The following is a 16960-nucleotide window of genomic DNA, read 5'->3' on the forward strand; positions in this document are numbered from 1 at the left end:
GCGCAAAACTCGCGCAGAAACGTTTAGGCGCCGACTCCGATGGAGTTTCGGCATCCGGTTTCCCCTGGGCGGAGTTTCGAAGTCCCCTTTTCATACACCAAGAACCGCCCATGTCTACACCCTTGTATGTTCCTCTCACTTTCTCTGTATATCTTTTTCTTCTTCGGCATTTCTTCGGCAACGCGGACGCGCAAACGCGTCCCGAGAAAACGCCAGCTAATTTTGGAAGCGGCCGACCGCAGTGGCGCAGCCACCACTGACGATGCTGTGCCTGTTTCACCATCTCCTTCTTCGAATCTTCTTATTCTTATCATCTTCTCTCTCTCTCCCTCTCTCTCTTTTAGTCGATTGCTCTATCTTTCTCTTCTTTTCTTTCCTCTTCTCTTTTTCCAAACTGTTGGTCTCTCTCTCTCTCTCTCTCTGTCTCTCTTTATAAATCGTGTCTCCTTTTACATCGATTCAGTGTATGGTGGTGGTTCTGTCCTTCTTGCTTTTTTTATTCCTTTTTTTTAACTTATTTTTCTTATCGACGTCTATCATTGAAAAGTTGAAAGTTCGTGAATTATATTTTGACATGTCCAAATATTGTTGTTTAGAAGAATAATGAAATGTTGTAAAGAGGTGTTATACATCGTGACAGTTCTCACCCCGACATACCGGAATAATATCTACTTTATTGTTTTAGGTATTCTTCCTACTAATTGTATTTACATTCGTATAATATTCAATAAATATGTTAGTTTATTTGAATAGTGCGCGTAGGTGAAAGCACGAGTTTAAAGAAAATATTGTTTCAATGAAACGTATCGTAGGAGTTTCCAGGAAAAGGGAATTATCGATCGCGTAATATGGCGCGGAGTTGAAGACAAGCATGCTATAGTTTTTGAAAAGTATAAATGAAAAACGTGATATTCTGCCGGTAGATCGTAGTCTATTAGGATATTTAATACTCGTACGTGAGCATTTAAATTAAATCGATTGATTTCGAATGTAAGAGCAATAAAGTGTTAAGAAAAAGTGTTGCGACTTGATAAATCATCGTGTCTTTCATTGTAATATCGATCACATGATTTTTCATCATTCTTATTTCTCTTCTCTCTTTCTCTCAGCCTCCATTTTGTTTCGTTTAAAGCGTCGCTGTTATCGGAGGAAGGAAACTTGTTCGTGATAATCGATACGTGAGTGACACTCAATTACATCATTAATCGTCGTCCAATCGATGGAATACACAATTGGTGATCTTTTCATTTTCGAGTCATTTCTAATTTTAATAACGATCGATCAAACATTAATGGAAAGTAATAAAATTCATCGAAGCATATTAACGTTTCAATCATCAATTTATGATTTTTCTTATTCAATTATTACTGAAACAATAATCATTGCAAGTAGGTATATTAATTAGAACTTATTAAACATCTTTGAATATCTTGTTTGAAATAAATTAGAATATAAAAATATTGTTGATTTTCAGAAGGACGAAGCTCCCATTGCGTTGGCTGCGGAGGCCGAATTCATGACCAGTGGATTTTGAGGGTGGCACCGAATCTCGAGTGGCACGCCGCCTGTTTGAAGTGTGCCGAGTGTCAGCAATTTTTGGACGAGCATTGCACCTGCTTCGTTCGCGACGGGAAGACCTACTGCAAGGGAGATTACGTCAGGTGAGCAAAGAAAAGAAAAACAACAAATCAAAATAATTCTTTCTCCAAGAAAAATGGAGAAAGTTAAAAACCGAGAGGCCAACCCTTTAAAAGATCCTTCTACGAAACACACAGCTCTATCCCTTTCTTTTTATCCTTATCGGTTCTCGTATTTTTCCTTTTTACGATCCGCCGTCATAAAACTCGCGGTTGCTGCCTATGGTAGTACACCGTTGATGCTGTTGTTGTTGCGTTGGTGATGATGGTGCGGTCTTGAAAAAAACGATGGAAAGAGAAAGATACGCGTTCACAAATTCCAGGAAAAAAGGTGGAAGGAAGGCGTAAGCTCGAATCCCGATCGAAGTCTGCTGTATGGTAATTAATGCAAAACTGTCCTCCCTCTTGTCACTAAGAACTCGCTACATTCTCTCTCTTTCTTTCCTTTTCTCACACTTACATAGGGTACGCATATATATGCTGGTAACACGCGATAGGACGTAGCTGAGGAGGCTGACCGGGATTGAAAGGGAATAAAGAAACGCGTTCTGAAGGAATAAAAAAGAATGTGTGAGAGAGAGAGAGAGAGAGAGAAGGAAGAAAAAAGGAAATGACTGGGAAGTATTTTTATCTGTGAACCCGTAGCAACGAGTAACAAACGGCATATAAACTCCGATCGAGTCGTTCTCTTTCGTTCGAACGAAAAACCAAACGAAAAGTTGTCTCGTCTCGTTCTCGTCTCGTCTCGTCTCGTCTCGTCTCCTCGCGTAATGTTACCATGTAGGTATGCAACATGTTCGAGACGAAGGAACATGTGCGGACGGTTCGCGCGTGCAACTGCAATGAAAAAAAGAAAAGAAAGAAAGAAGAAAAAACACGAGAGAGTGTAGTAACGTAATGCAACGACGGATCTCTTTTTCGATTTTGTTAAAAAGGACTAGAAACCAAATTCGATTTCCAATTATAAATAAGACGGATGCTAAATGGGGACGACGGCATTAGCGTTGATCGAATTTAAATGGCGGGAAACTTTTTCTCTCTCTTTCCATTTGTTTACGATAAAAAAAAAAAAAAAAAAAAAAAAAAAACAAAGATCTTTTATGTCACTTTTCTTCTTGGTATTTTTTCTGTTGTTCTTTTTTTTGCCGTACACATTGGCAATGCAAGTTGAGCTTTTTTTTATTCGTTCGTAGCCGTCTTTTTTTCTGGCAGGTACGATTTCGACGTGGACCAAATATTTTTCTCCCTCGGGGACAGGCCGTTTATTTGCATTGATCCGTCAAACGTCGAAACGCCTTGGAAAGGCCGAACGAGTGAGAAGAGAAGAGAAGAGAAGAACAGAGACTGGCGTATCCGGTCGAGTATACGGTGAATTCTCTCCGAGACACGACATTCATCGGTTAACTTGTTTGTTGTCCCTGTCGCTTAGTCTCAAAAGTCAAAACGAGAGGAGCGAGCTGATTTTTTCACGTTTTTCGGTAGCTACTCGATTCTACTTGAAATATCAACGAAAAATTCATCGTCCTTTTTTACGATTAGCAAAGAAAAATGTTATTACTCGCATCCCATGACTATGAATTTCTGCTTATACGCCTACAAAGAATATTTTAATATAATACTCGGTTTCATCCCTTAAAATCGATTTTCTAAACGCAAAGTTCACGAATGCCATAACACGTGAACATAAATAACACTCTTCCCGTGTAGTACACGCTAGTTTATGTTTCGTTTCTATACGATATTACGATATATCAGAAAATATAGGAAGGTTATTGTAGGATCGGGTCAGAATACTAGCCAATCGAGTCATATATTTCGAGTCGATGCAAAACGTTCGGGTCGGATTATGAGCGTGCACGAGAGCCACCCGTGCGATTCGTGCTATGCACTATCAGATATTGAAGTGTATCATAACTTATGGGAGAGCCTAGGATGCTATCGAGATTAGGATGCACGCCAATAAATATTATCTCTCTCTCTCTCGTTTTCGTTCAACAACCTGGTGCCTGCTCTAGCGCAACTACAAACTACGTAAGCCATATTCGCAAAGTGTATGAGAATATTGAACGATAAATGTGTATTTTCATGATAGCTTCAACAAATCCGATAACTTGAAAGAAGAAAATGATTAAAATTCATGACTTTTCTTTTTTATTCAATGTATTTTCTTGAAAATTTATTTATTTATATTTGTTAAGTGTAGAGGTACGCATGGTAACTGTGACGATAACAATAGGGATTGTCGACGCCAACGCAACTACCAATTACGGACACCATCAATTCTATCAGAAATCTTTTTCTAATCAATCATGCGCTAATGATCATCCCTGGCTACGTTCCATATATTCATTATCCAAATATTTGTCATTGTATATGTATTAACAATGAATGTTCATTTGGAACGTTTCAGATTGTTTGGAACAAAGTGCGACAAGTGCAGTCAGTGTTTCAGCAAAAACGAGTACGTGATGAGGGCAAAGACCAAGATCTACCACGTGAATTGTTTTCGTTGTTCAGCTTGCATGAGGAAGCTTTTACCGGGCGATGAATTCGCCCTTAGACAGGACGGACTTTTTTGTATGCACGATCACGACGTACTAGAAAGTGGAAAATTTTGTTCGGCTACTGGCGGTGTACCAGGCAGCGAGAACAACAACAACGCTTCCTTAACAAATAATAATCATCACTTGCATCCAAACGACGGTTCGATGTCGGGTAAGGAAGAAATCCAATTTATTTTTATTCCACAAAAAAGACAAGAAGAAGAAGAAGAAGAAGAAGACGAGGCGTTTTCTTGTTTAAGAAAAAAGCAAAAGACACGCGAGAAAAAAAGAAAAAAGAGACGTTTGGATCGTGCGTAGTTATGTACGACAGTAGTTGGCAGGGTGGTGTTACATTTGACACCTCTCGTATACTCTAAAGACTTGTCAAACCACTGTCCGTCGGCTTGAGATTCGTTTTCGAGTAGTAGATACTTTTCGAGTTTGGATAGAAAATGAGTCGAGACGAGAGGGATTTCGGCTTGTTGCTCCAATGATTTCCATACAAGAATCACGATGATAAACAGAACACAAAAGATGAAATGAGTTACCGTGTCACGTTGTGGTGACACCTTCGTACCATACTGTTTGCATTGGAATTAGCGAGCAAAATTTATTCCTCTTCCTCTTTCTCTAATCTTTTTACATCGTACCCTCTTTGGTACACATATTCCTAGTCACGTTTTTAACCATAAAATAGAATCACTAGTTTCGGTCTAATCGAAATGTAATTTACGTTACCTACGATATCCTTTAGATTGCATAGCTTGTAATAATAAGTTGTTTATCCTATCTCTTAATGAAATCTTTCTAATAGCATATTAATTACTTACTTTACTAAAACAAGTTTGTAATATTTTTACAAATTATTTCGACAAACATTATCCTTATCTTTATCGCATAACTAGTTTGTATAATTATTCGTTTTATATAAAAGAAAAGAATTTGTTGAAAACGTTTAGATTATCATAGATTATTAGATCGTTGATAATTCAATATCGAACACCTCGGGACGTACTCATATTACCTAATATGGGCGGTGGTGGATGGTGTATGGTGGATGGACACTGAGCCATGTAATCCCACGCGTGTAGGAAGAGGGTGTAGTGGTCAAGCCTTTAAGGTCTCAACGGCTTCAATTATCAACACCTAATTACACGTGGCGATCCTAACATAACACTATAGTCGTTGCCGTTGCTGTTGCCGTTGCCGTTCCCGTTACACTTCGCCATAGTTCTAGTCTCATCGTCCTCGTTGTTGTCGTCATCGACGGAAATCCCTTGTATTTCGTAGACAGGCTTTATACCTCGGGCAGGGAACCCTTTTGTAAATTTGCTCTTTGTACCCCGATATTCGACAAGAATCCTTTCGACGTTTTGATCCCACGAATAAATTTCATTAGGACGAGCTCGTTATCCTGCAATTATTTCAACATTCATCGAATTAATGTCCTTGCTATTTCTTAAATATCTTACATATGTTTCTTCTTTTACTTTATTATTTTGTCAAATGAACGAGCCAATGAAATTGAAATGTCGTCAACGGTGAAATAAGTCTGTTGGTATTAAGCCAAGTTGAAATTTATTCTCGTTGTAAATGCGAGACATTAAGTCGAACGTATGGATTTATATTACGGTCATTACTGATCTCCCCCTCCCCCCTCCAAAGGAGGGAGGAGAGAGAGAGAGAAAGAGAATTCATCTTACGAGCAAACAAAGCTCGATTATTTCGTTCTATTTTTAAAATGTGCCATCACTACGATAATGTATTTTTTTTTCTTTTTTTTTTTTTTTTTTACATAGGGGTAGTTATTCTCAAATCGAAGTGACTATTTCTTCTTTTTTCTTTTTTTTTTTTCTTCAAAATGATCCTCGTCTGCTCGCAGTCTTCCATAGTAGTATTATTTGCTTAGGATACCAAAAATAGCCAGAAAAGATTTCATTTATCCAGCAAGATGTTCTTGCATTTATCCTCCTTCTGTTTTACCGTCGGCAAACAATCGATTCCATCGTAAGACGAAAGTTCTCTGTCTTGTACCAACTCTATGGACCCTTCACCCCTTTTAAACCCTTATTTAGACGATCCAAATTCCATTTCGTCGTGTACATTGCATACACCATTTGACAGATTTCTCACAGAGATCAATTTTCTTTTTCTCTCTCTCTCTCTCTATTTTTCCTTCATCACGTTGTTGGCAAACGCAGTAGCCAGCATCTTTCAAAATTAATTTGACGATTCGCAAAAGTTTCGAAAGAGTGTCAAGTCAAGTTTTATCGCCAAGTATACATATACATACTACTACTATTTTTTTTTATAACGTCGATAACCTTGAAGTTGAATTCAATCAATTCTTGCCGTCTTCTCGTAGCAAAATTATCTACTTGTCGTCTATCAGTTTTATATAAATTCCTAATCTAGTACTCTACGATTAATTATCATTTCTTATTAATTACCGTTATTTTTTATTCTTTTTATATAAGGTCGATGACCTTGCTGCGTAAATTCGTATATTTAGCAAGATAATGGTTATTAACATATATTCCTGAGAGAGTTCGATTCAACGAATTTGTTCGTCTTTTCTAAAAAAAAGAAAAAGAAAAAAAAAGGACTCCGACGAAGCACCGTAAATCAAATAGAAACCGATAGAAGGAACTTGGGAACGTACTCCAGGGGAAGAACCGACAGGCTCGATGTTATCCAAGGACGTGCAGGAGAACGCGAGCTATGGTCACGAATGCGCGGATCCGAGTTTGCTCATCGACAATATTGTTTCTTCGTTCTTCTGCTCTCTCGAGTTCTTGTGCCGCGCGAGAGGAAAAGAAAAGAGAGAAAGAGAAGACGCGATGATTGTCGTCGGTGCCCTTTGCGTTGTTCTCCGGCCATATTGAAACAGTATCCGGATCTCCCATTAGCTCGAACCTCGAGCGTTTTGCAGGACCGGTTGGTACGATCGCTCGTTGCCCTACGCATAAGGGCACCCACCTTGTCCACCCTTTGTCCACCCTTTGTCCACCCTTCGACGAGTTCGCTAAAGTCACACTAGCTAGTCTTGCAAATATTTTCTTTATCTTATCTATAACCATCTACTACTTAATTATTTATTAAATATCAATCTCGAATTTGATGTTCTTTTCTTTTTAGACTCTGGATCAGAGAGTGGTTCTCATAAGGCCGGCGTAGGTGGTGCAAGAGGAACCGGTAGTCACAAGAGCGGTGGTGGTTCCGATGGAAAACCAACCCGAGTTCGTACGGTTTTGAACGAGAAACAGCTTCATACTTTGAGAACGTGTTACGCTGCAAATCCAAGACCAGACGCATTGATGAAGGAACAATTGGTAGAAATGACGGGTCTAAGTCCAAGAGTGATCAGGGTATGGTTTCAAAACAAGAGATGTAAGGATAAAAAGAAGACGATAGCGATGAAACAACAAATGCAAGAGAAGGTAATAAAATAAACGTTGTCCTCTTTCACTAAACTACTAATTGTTATTGTTTTATTCATAACCGATTTTATTGATCTAATGGATCGAAGTGCTTTCCGTTGCAGGACGGGCGTAAACTGGGTTTCGGCGGTATGCATGGGATTCCAATGGTGGCGAGTAGCCCTGTGAGACACGAAAGCCCCATCGGCATGACCCCTATAGAAGTACAAGCCTATCAACCACCTTGGAAAGCTCTATCCGACTTTGCCTTGCATACGGATCTCGATAGGTTGGATCCGAATGCACCAGCCTTCCATCATTTGGTTTCTCAGGTAAATACAATACCTTATTCTTATATACAGGCAATATAATTAGTGAATTAGCATAAATACATATTTGTTTGAATTTCAGATGCATGGATACGATATACACGGAGCCCCGCCACAGCTCCCACCTCCAGGAATGCTCGGTGGTCCAATGAACGATGGGGGTGGCGGTGGAGGTGGTGGTCCTTTACCTCCGCCAGGTCCTCATCATCCTGGAGGTGGTGGTCCGGATATGGGACAACATCCTGACAGTACCGACAGTTACGTCACTTATCTCGAAAGTGACAGCGATTCGCTGCATCACGATACGGGTAGTCCATAGTGTCGTACCTATCGTCTATGGCTCGCTCATGGCAACACACAGTTCAAGATAAAGATCAACTTGATGTTGATCGTGACCTTCAAATCTTTCCATTGACAAGAAAGAAGCTTGATGACGAGTAATGACGAGAAGATGAACGGGAGACTTGTGAACGAACATTCGATCTCTTTCTATTTCTTTCTGTCTCTCTCTTCCTCCTTCTATTGTTTTTACTTCCTTCTTTTTTTTTTTTCTTTATTATCATCATCATCATCGTCGTCGTCGTCGTCGCCTTCGTCGTCGATGGATTCTATATAGGACAAATAATTCTCATGGAAGCACACATGTAGATCCGTTTAGTAAGTTTTATTAGATGAAAGAAATATAAGGGGTTAGAGAAAAAGTGCGAATCTCCCGAAATGGAAACTTTAGCTCGAGACGAATAGTATTAATTTAGGAATCTACGAACAACGATAGTAAGTATTGTATTATAAGAGGAAGAAAGGATATGCGTATTAAGGAAAAAAACTATGCCAAACAATAAAAGTTTGTTTGGTCATGCGAACATGAAATGTTACTGCGGTCAATCAATTTCTGATTTCTTTTTACTGGACAAATTGTGATCTGTCCTTTCAATAAAAGTAATCAATTAATCGATTGTGAACTCCAGTTTTTAATTCAAACCAATAGTGAAATATATTTGCGCTAGAAAAAAAGTATAATGCGAATCTTTGTACTTTTTATTATATATTTATATTGTTTTTGAAAAATTGTTTGTTTTTGCTTAGAGAACGAAACGACAAATTTGATTCGATAATAAAATCAAACGATGTATTTTTGTTCTCAATTAATTAAAAAATATCATTTCTCTTTACTCAAAAATTTAGTACAGTGCTTCCGAAATTTTTGTGGCCTGAGAACCATTTTTAAGAAGTAATAAATCCTTGCTCTTGAAAAGTAAAAAAATCATCTTGTTTAAGATTCCTATTCCCGTTGCGCTAAATCATATTATTATAATTTCAATATCAATAACAAGCAGTGTTTCAACTTACACTTAAAAAACTTCAAAGATTCATCATAGAATATTATAATGATTTGTTCTAATAGCATGAAATATTAAATAGCCAAAGTATTTGATCCTTGAAAATTTGGAAATACTAACAGTTTTGACCAAACACAGCATCTATTCCCAAAGGGAGAGGAAAAAAGCGAGAAAATAGGCGATAAAAGAAATCACCGATGGTGTTTAAAAAAAAGAAATATAAATAAATATTTCCACAACGATAACGTACGATGTGTTACTCTTGTACGAAGTGTACATAATTACTGTTAACGTCGTTGCTGTAAATTGAATTGATTTTAGGATCATTAATACGCTCAGGCCCAAATAATAATAATAATAATGATAATAGTAATAATAATAAGAATAATATTATTAACAAAATTAATATAAATAGCGAATGAGAGACGTATACATGCTGATGTTATATTTAATAGTTACATGCTATCTATTCCGATTATGTTATAAGTTCATAAACAATTTCTCAGAAACTTAAATGCAATCCTTAAGTATCATTCTTTTTTCTTCTTTTTTTTTTTTCTTAATTTTTATTTCTATTTTTTTACTTAACATGAGCAAAAACTATCGTAACAGAGAGACGATTTGATTTCAACGAAAATTTCATCAGACACAAAAAAAAAGAAAAAAGAAGGAAAAAGGAAAAAAAATACCAAAGTGTGCGAGCTTAAAGAAAAATAATGGGAGAGAAACGCACTAAATTGTAAATAAAAAAATACTCCGATAAATTAGAATTTATAATTAGGACAGTTCGTTTGGTAGAAATGGCGAGTCGTTTTGTGTGTGCACACTTTTATGCTCGCCATGTTGGGTGTTTGTATAGAAACGTTACACGCCGCTCTCTTGTATGTATATGTTTAAAAAAAAAAAAAAAAGAAAAAAGAAGAAAAAAATTAATTCATGTAGTTTTAACGTTTCGTAATTCGTTCGAAAACATCTTCGAATTTGTATAATATTTCTATACCAGCAGCACTGAATGTAATAAACTATCTAACTAATTTGATTATCTTGTTATATTTACCAATTTCTCTTCGTTCTTTTTTCTTTGATTTGATCACAATGTCTTGATTTCTGCATTAATACTTCCTTAATTATAGCTGATCACTGAAATGCCAAACATTCTCTTTAAAATAATTATATCAGTAAGAAGATTGAAAAAAATGTATATTGCCATATGATCAAGTATAATTAGCAAATAATTCATTCTTCAGAATTAATCTATTGCTTACCTAATCTATTATCGATTATTTAATAACAAACATTCCAATTGATATCAATTTTGATAATGACAATCATTTAAATTTAAATCACTTGGCTTTTGTTGCAATATCCTTTGCAAATTCTTGTTCAATTAGCAATCATGAGAGACATCGACTGGTCCTATTTTTTAAGATTAAAACATCCTTTTTTTACATAAATGAAAGGTCCTAGGTCAACCATCTCCAACTTTCATTCTTTCTTCATTTTCATAGTAGGTTAAATTATTCGTGAATTTGATGCGTGACACATTAGCTGCAATCAGAAAACACATTGCATTCCTAAGAAATGATAATTTAAATGTAACCTTAAAATCCTTCACAAGAACTGATTCAATATTTAGGATTACTTGCAATTACAAAAAATTTACCTTCGTTACTCCACAATAACGGGGTCTGGACATAAAAAAAAATAAATTCGAGTACAACTGAATTCATCATTTTCACATAAAAATAACTCAAAGAAAAAATGTATACAACAACGCAATAGTTAACTTCTCACTGTGACAAGAATGTTTGCTTTCGATAAAGGTGGCAGCACCTACCAGACACCTAACGCAACCAATTAGCTTTGAGATTTTTCTTCAAACAGCATTCTTCGTTGTGTTTGGTCGACGTAGTAAGATGGCGAATATTTCAGTTTGATGAAAATATAACCTATAAATTACAGTGTAACACGTACAGAATATTTGTTATTACAATGAGACCAAAAACAAAAGTAATGTATACTAGTAATTAATGAATATTACAGCTTTAGATACTTGTTAAAAATAATTACTACAGTATAACAAGAATAAATTCATTGTTTTTCTAGGATAACAAGATACTTCCTAAAAAAAAGTGTTAAGACAAATTCAGAAGAAAAAAATGAAACATCTATCAGCGTAGAAGAAGGAACAAGTGGATTAAATCAAACAGCAGAAGATCAATTTGTATTAGAACTTTATTGGTGTATTCAAGAATTAGAATCGACTTTAGTGAAAGGAAACTTACAAGCTAAACAAGAACAGGATATCTTAAAAAGTGTAAATATTTTAAAAAGTAATACCGCGCCTTTGATTAAAAAAAGACAAATTATGAGAAATAAATTAGGAGATTATAGGAAGAAAATGATTCAAGACGAACAGAAACTTAAAAAACAAGTAGCATCCGTTACGTTTACAAATAAAACAAGATTAAATAAAAAATCTGTATTTTTAAAGAAAGCTACTATTAATGTTAAACAAAGTTCTGTTAAAATTGATAACGAATCGCAGGAACACTTACAAGATTCGTCAGATAATAAGGATAGTTGTAAAATTGATAAGGACAGTTCGAAAGAGTTTAGGTTTAACTTTCAAAGTGTAAATTAAGCATGTTTCCATATAAACTTAACTAATAAAAGTTTTGTTTTTATATTTATAAATCCAAGTAAAGCATTTAATTATTATCAATTTTATACTATCAAATTTGTTAGCACAATTAAATTATTTTCAATTACTACGACTAACTCTAACCTCATAAAATAAATAAACAACTGTGCTTTCAAGATGGTCCTGTGGCGCAACGGATAACGCGTCTGACTACGGATCAGAAGATTCCAGGTTCGAATCCTGGCAGGATCGAAGTTCTTTTTTACTATTTTTTTTTTCTATTTAATCATCTTCATTTTTTATGTAAATCCTACTAACATAGTTTATAAAATATATGCAATTAAATATATATATGTATGTATGTATGTAAATTTTTGTTTGTCTTACCATTTGAAAATATGAAACGTAGAAAGCTGATTCATCGAATTTTTAAATATTTGTATTACGCTGACAATGCACTTAAAAAAAAAAAAGAAAAAAAAACAAGTTACAACAAATTACTTTTTAAATAACTACCATATTGACATATAAAAATATATGGAATATAGATGCAACAATTATTCCTTGATATTCATATTAATTACATTAATAAAGAAAAAAAAAGCGATTATCGTGACACGTAGCGAAGTATTCGCTATTGAGAATAAAGCGATCATCCACGTGTTGGAACTGTGTGTAAGACGTGTGTTGGAATATAACGAATTTAACGGTGATTCTCGTTTTATATCCAATTTAATGATAAAAGTAAAAAGCTATATAAACTATACTTTTTATTCATCATTTGAATTAAATTATATCAATTATAATTATTGTTATTTCTATGAAATTGATTAATTTTAAACAAATTGTTATATAGTACTGCGGAACAATATTGCGAGCATTCAAATAGTCGAAATAGGAGGAGTGTGAATCAACATGGTCGACAGCGTGGTATCCGATATTCAAAGCTTGAATATTAAGGAAGAAAAGGCACGAGTTATTTAATTATCATTCGAATTTTATCGTTTATATATTTAATTTTTCTATATCATGTTGACATATTTACGAATTTACGGTTGTAGGATCATTTACAGTGGTACTAGGCGGAAGCACGCTTGGGTTTGTTATAAAATTATATTGTAATCATTTAACAGAATTATCGTATGTCCCAAAATAAAAAAAAGGATCATTTTTCAATCATAAAATATTATTTTGTTGTGCTGATCATTATCTATCATCGTACTATCCATTGTAACAAAGATATGAATCAATAATCTGACGTAACCTTAATATTCGATTTCTTAACAATTCCATTGATATCTACCTTGACAGTTTTACTGTACTTAATTAAAAACAGATCGAAGCATTATATTATTATTGCTTCTTATTCATTTGACACATTTTTACACAGTTTACTGATTGTTTGCATTTATTTTTTTCTTTGCAGGCAAAAATGAAGCCAGGGAAAGATAAGAAAAATGTTGTTGACAAGAATTCGGTTTGCGAGTTAAATCCATGGCCTGAATATATTCAAGTAAATATTTAAACAAGCATTACTAATATTGTTTCATGTGTTGTTATTACGTTAAACTTTATATGATACATATACGTATATACTTTTAGGAACGTTTAGTTTTATGGGATAAATTGAAAAGTGAATATCAATCTGAAATTGAACAGAAAGAACCTCAAGAAATAACCATAACACTTCCTGATGGAAAACAAATTAGTGGTTCATCATGGCGTACTACACCATATGAAATTGCAAGGAATATTAGTCAAAGTTTATCTGACAGTATTGTAATAGCAAAAGTTAATAACGAACTTTGGGATCTTGACAGACCTCTGGAAACTAGTTGTAAACTGCAGCTTCTTAAGTTTGATGATCCGGATGCTCAACAAGTTTTTTGGCATTCTAGTGCTCATATCCTTGGAGAAGCTATGGAACGCGTTTATGGTGGATGCTTATGTTACGGACCACCAATAGAGAATGGTTTCTATTATGACATGTACCTTGGTGATAAAGGTATATCCAATTTAGATTTTCCTTTTTTGGAAACTCTATACAAGCGTATAGTTAAAGAGAAGCAACCGTTTGAAAGACTCGAAATGAAGAAAGAAGATTTATTAGAAATGTTTAAGTATAACGAATTCAAAGTACGCATTTTGAAAGAGAAGGTACATACTCCTACTACTACTGTTTATAAATGTGGTCCTCTAATCGATTTGTGCAGAGGTCCGCATATTAGACATACGGGGAAAGTTAAAGCGATTAAAATTACTAAGAATTCTTCTACGTATTGGGAAGGTAAAGCAGACGCAGAATCTTTGCAAAGAATATATGGAATTAGTTTCCCCGATACTAAACAATTGAAAGACTGGGAGAAATTTCAAGAAGAAGCTGCTAGTCGTGATCATAGAAAAATTGGAAAAGAACAAGAATTATTCTTCTTCCATGAGCTCTCTCCAGGGTCTTGCTTTTTCCAACCACGTGGCGCTTATATTTATAACACTTTAATCGAATTTATTCGTAGCGAGTATAGAAAGAGAGGATTCCAAGAGGTTGTAACGCCAAATATTTATAATAGTAAATTATGGATAACTTCTGGTCATTGGCAACATTATTCGGAAAATATGTTTTCTTTTGACGTTGAAAAGGAAACATTTGCGTTAAAACCAATGAATTGTCCAGGTCATTGTATGATTTTTGATGTTCGAAATAGATCTTGGCGTGAATTACCATTAAGAATGGCAGATTTTGGAGTATTACATCGCAACGAATTGTCTGGCGCATTAACAGGTCTCACTAGAGTGAGACGTTTTCAACAAGACGACGCGCATATATTTTGCATGGCAGATCAAATCAAGGAAGAAGTATTGGGAGCATTAGATTTTCTTCGTCATGTATATTCTGTATTTGGTTTTACATTTAACTTGTGTTTGTCTACACGTCCTGAAAAATATTTGGGAGATTTAGCTGTTTGGGATCAAGCTGAAAAAGCATTAGAGGAAAGTTTGAATACGTTTGGAGCATCATGGAAATTAAATCCTCAGGATGGTGCTTTTTATGGTCCTAAAATTGATATAACAATTATGGATGCTTTAAAAAGACCGTTTCAATGTGCCACGATACAATTAGATTTTCAACTACCGATTAGATTTAATTTGTCTTACGTCAAGTAAGTTGAAAAATGAAGTATGTAATTACGTAAAATATTCATTAATATGTGAATATAGTTTATAATATTATTACTTTACAGTGAATCGGGCGAAAAGACAAGACCAGTAATTATTCATAGAGCTATATTGGGTTCTGTAGAACGAATGATTGCTATTCTTACCGAATCTTATGCTGGAAAATGGCCATTCTGGCTTTCGCCGCGACAAGTAATGGTGATTCCTGTAGGAACACCTTTTGACGAATATGCAATTGAGGTTAAAACTAAACTTTGGGATGCTGGTTTTAATGCAGAAGTTGATACCGATCCTAGTGACACATTGAACAAAAAAATTCGTAATGCTCAATTAGCACAATTTAACTTTATACTTGGTATATACATTGAAATATTTCTTTATATCTTTCATAATATTTTTTAATAATATATTACAATATACAATCTATTTAATTACATAATATTTTTTTCAGTTGTCGGAGAGATAGAACGAAATGCAGGCACTGTAAATGTTCGTACAAGAGATAACGTTGTACATGGTGTAATTAAAACGGAAGAGTTAATCGAAAAGTTCAAATTATTTAAAGAAAGGAAAGATCGTAACTGCGAAGAGAGGTTTCAATAAATCTACTTTATCTATTCAGACAATTTATTTATATATATAGGTAATATGTCTAAGCTTAAGAAGTTATAAGATATGATCCTAATGCACTTTTCAAATAATATGGGAATAAATCCTTTTTGTGCAGTATATATTCTTAACTATTTCACATAACTAGCTCACTAAGTATACAAAAGAGAAAAATAATAACTTATTGTTAGTACATTTTTCCTACGCGAATAATTAAGTGATCAATTTATATAATTTCTTATTTAAAAAAAGAAAAAGAAAATGAAGATCAATCTATCCTCGTTTCTATTAGAACGCTATTATAGTCTTGACAAAAGTGATAGTGTCCTGATCGAGAAACATGTTTTGCATATATAAAAATAGAAAAGCAAAGAAATAAGATGTAAAAATAGACAAAAAAAAATTGCTTCTCATCGGATCATTTCAATTTATAATATATTTCATATGCAATATAATAATATTAATGAAAAATTTGTCACTCTATATCCTAACTTTAGTATTCAATTATGGAACTTAACATTGTATCGGCATTATTAAGTGATAATCTTTTGCAGTAGATCATTAAAAAAAAAAAAAACAACGACAATGTCTTGTACAAAATGATATACATACAGCATTCGCAAAAAGATAGTTCAACAAGTTGCCTTGTTAAAATTCAAATAATAGAATGAGAAAATAGATATTGATTGCTTACATTTTTCACATAATCAATATATGATATAAATATTATGAGTTTGTAATTTGAAATGTTCATCTCAATGGCTGTGCTCCATAATTTACAAGTAGTTAACGCGTTGTTAAACGCGTATAACCGCTTTGAATACATTTTAGGAATAAAATGCACTCCAGTCTTCAGAGAAAAATTTCCAACATTTTGTATAAAAAAACGTGAAAGAAAAACATAACAAAAAAAAAAGAATTTTTCAAATAGTATATATTGTAACTACCATTTCGATTCCTACCACATTAAACACACGTGTGATTTATAATATTTCTTTTGATTTCCTTAGATTTTCTTATATCGAGCACCATTCAAATAAAACTATCACGATTATTGCTTTTTCCTTTGATTTAATATTTCTCTCGCATCTCAATTCCTCTATATATCTGTCACTCTTTAAGAGATGTACTTTAATATTTATTGAATGTTAAACGAATAAGGAAATACTATGATAAATTATAATACGAAAATGTAAAATAAATAAATGTGTCCCCGATTAGAGATAAAAGGATTTTTCTCTCGTGTTTCAATATTTGAATATGAC

At 34.2% G+C, this 16960-nt stretch overlaps 3 protein-coding genes, 1 long non-coding RNA gene and 1 other non-coding gene across 13 annotated transcripts in view; 4 read left to right on the forward strand and 1 right to left on the reverse strand.

The window, feature by feature from the left end:
- The window catches only part of tup (LIM1_Isl and LIM2_Isl domain-containing protein tup), a 46632-nt gene extending 36330 nt beyond the window's left edge, over positions 1–10302 (forward strand). For 3 of the 6 annotated variants that reach the window (XM_015334941.2, XM_089170971.1, XM_015334940.2), the window contains 5 exons: positions 1475–1661; positions 4048–4352; positions 7319–7620; positions 7710–7931; positions 8011–10302. In XM_015334941.2, coding sequence (XP_015190427.1) covers positions 1475–1661; positions 4048–4352; positions 7319–7620; positions 7710–7931; positions 8011–8247 — 1253 coding nt within the window. In that variant the 3' untranslated portion in view covers positions 8248–10302. Of the gene's footprint in view, positions 1–463; positions 686–1276; positions 1389–1474; positions 1662–4047; positions 4353–7318; positions 7621–7709; positions 7932–8010 lie in introns of those variants that run through there. The other 3 variants (XM_089170972.1, XM_089170970.1, XM_089170973.1) reach the window with 3 other exon arrangements.
- Positions 8465–11096, reverse strand: LOC107073962 (uncharacterized). The gene is made up of 4 exons (XR_001476831.2): positions 10932–11096; positions 10534–10816; positions 10326–10408; positions 8465–8536 (listed from the first exon to the last, which is right to left on the reverse strand). It is a non-coding gene; the product is annotated as an uncharacterized LOC107073962 (long non-coding RNA).
- Positions 11097–11260: 164 nt separating this feature from the next.
- On the forward strand, positions 11261–12273 carry LOC107072257 (UPF0488 protein CG14286). Its single transcript, XM_089170955.1, is given in 3 exon segments — positions 11261–11278; positions 11375–11400; positions 11402–12273. Coding segments are annotated over 3 exon segments (555 nt in total). The 3' UTR covers positions 11913–12273.
- Positions 12092–12164, forward strand: TRNAR-ACG (transfer RNA arginine (anticodon ACG)). The gene has a single exon. It is a non-coding gene; the product is annotated as a tRNA-Arg (tRNA).
- A 134-nt stretch (positions 12274–12407) lies between the features above and the next one.
- On the forward strand, positions 12408–15815 carry ThrRS (threonine--tRNA ligase). Of its 4 annotated transcripts, none has more exons than XM_089170967.1 (6): positions 12408–12621; positions 12769–13010; positions 13339–13425; positions 13515–15070; positions 15152–15441; positions 15538–15815. In XM_089170967.1, exons 2-6 carry the CDS (start codon positions 12942–12944, stop codon positions 15687–15689), a joined length of 2154 nt encoding a protein of 717 aa, XP_089027093.1. In that variant the 5' UTR covers positions 12408–12621; positions 12769–12941; the 3' UTR covers positions 15690–15815. The 4 variants fall into 4 exon arrangements, with proteins under 4 accessions (XP_089027093.1, XP_015188406.2, XP_089027094.1 ...); XM_015332920.2 differs by having other exon boundaries at positions 12409–12621; positions 12769–12881; XM_015332927.2 differs by lacking the exon at positions 12408–12621 and having other exon boundaries at positions 12763–12881; positions 12974–13010.
- Positions 15816–16960: the final 1145 nt, after the last annotated feature.

The sequence above is a fragment of the Polistes dominula genome, unplaced genomic scaffold (assembly GCF_049000335.1).
Source record: "Polistes dominula isolate Pdom_NZ unplaced genomic scaffold, Pdom_raw_medaka contig_31, whole genome shotgun sequence".
Classification (NCBI taxonomy): domain Eukaryota; kingdom Metazoa; phylum Arthropoda; class Insecta; order Hymenoptera; family Vespidae; genus Polistes; species Polistes dominula.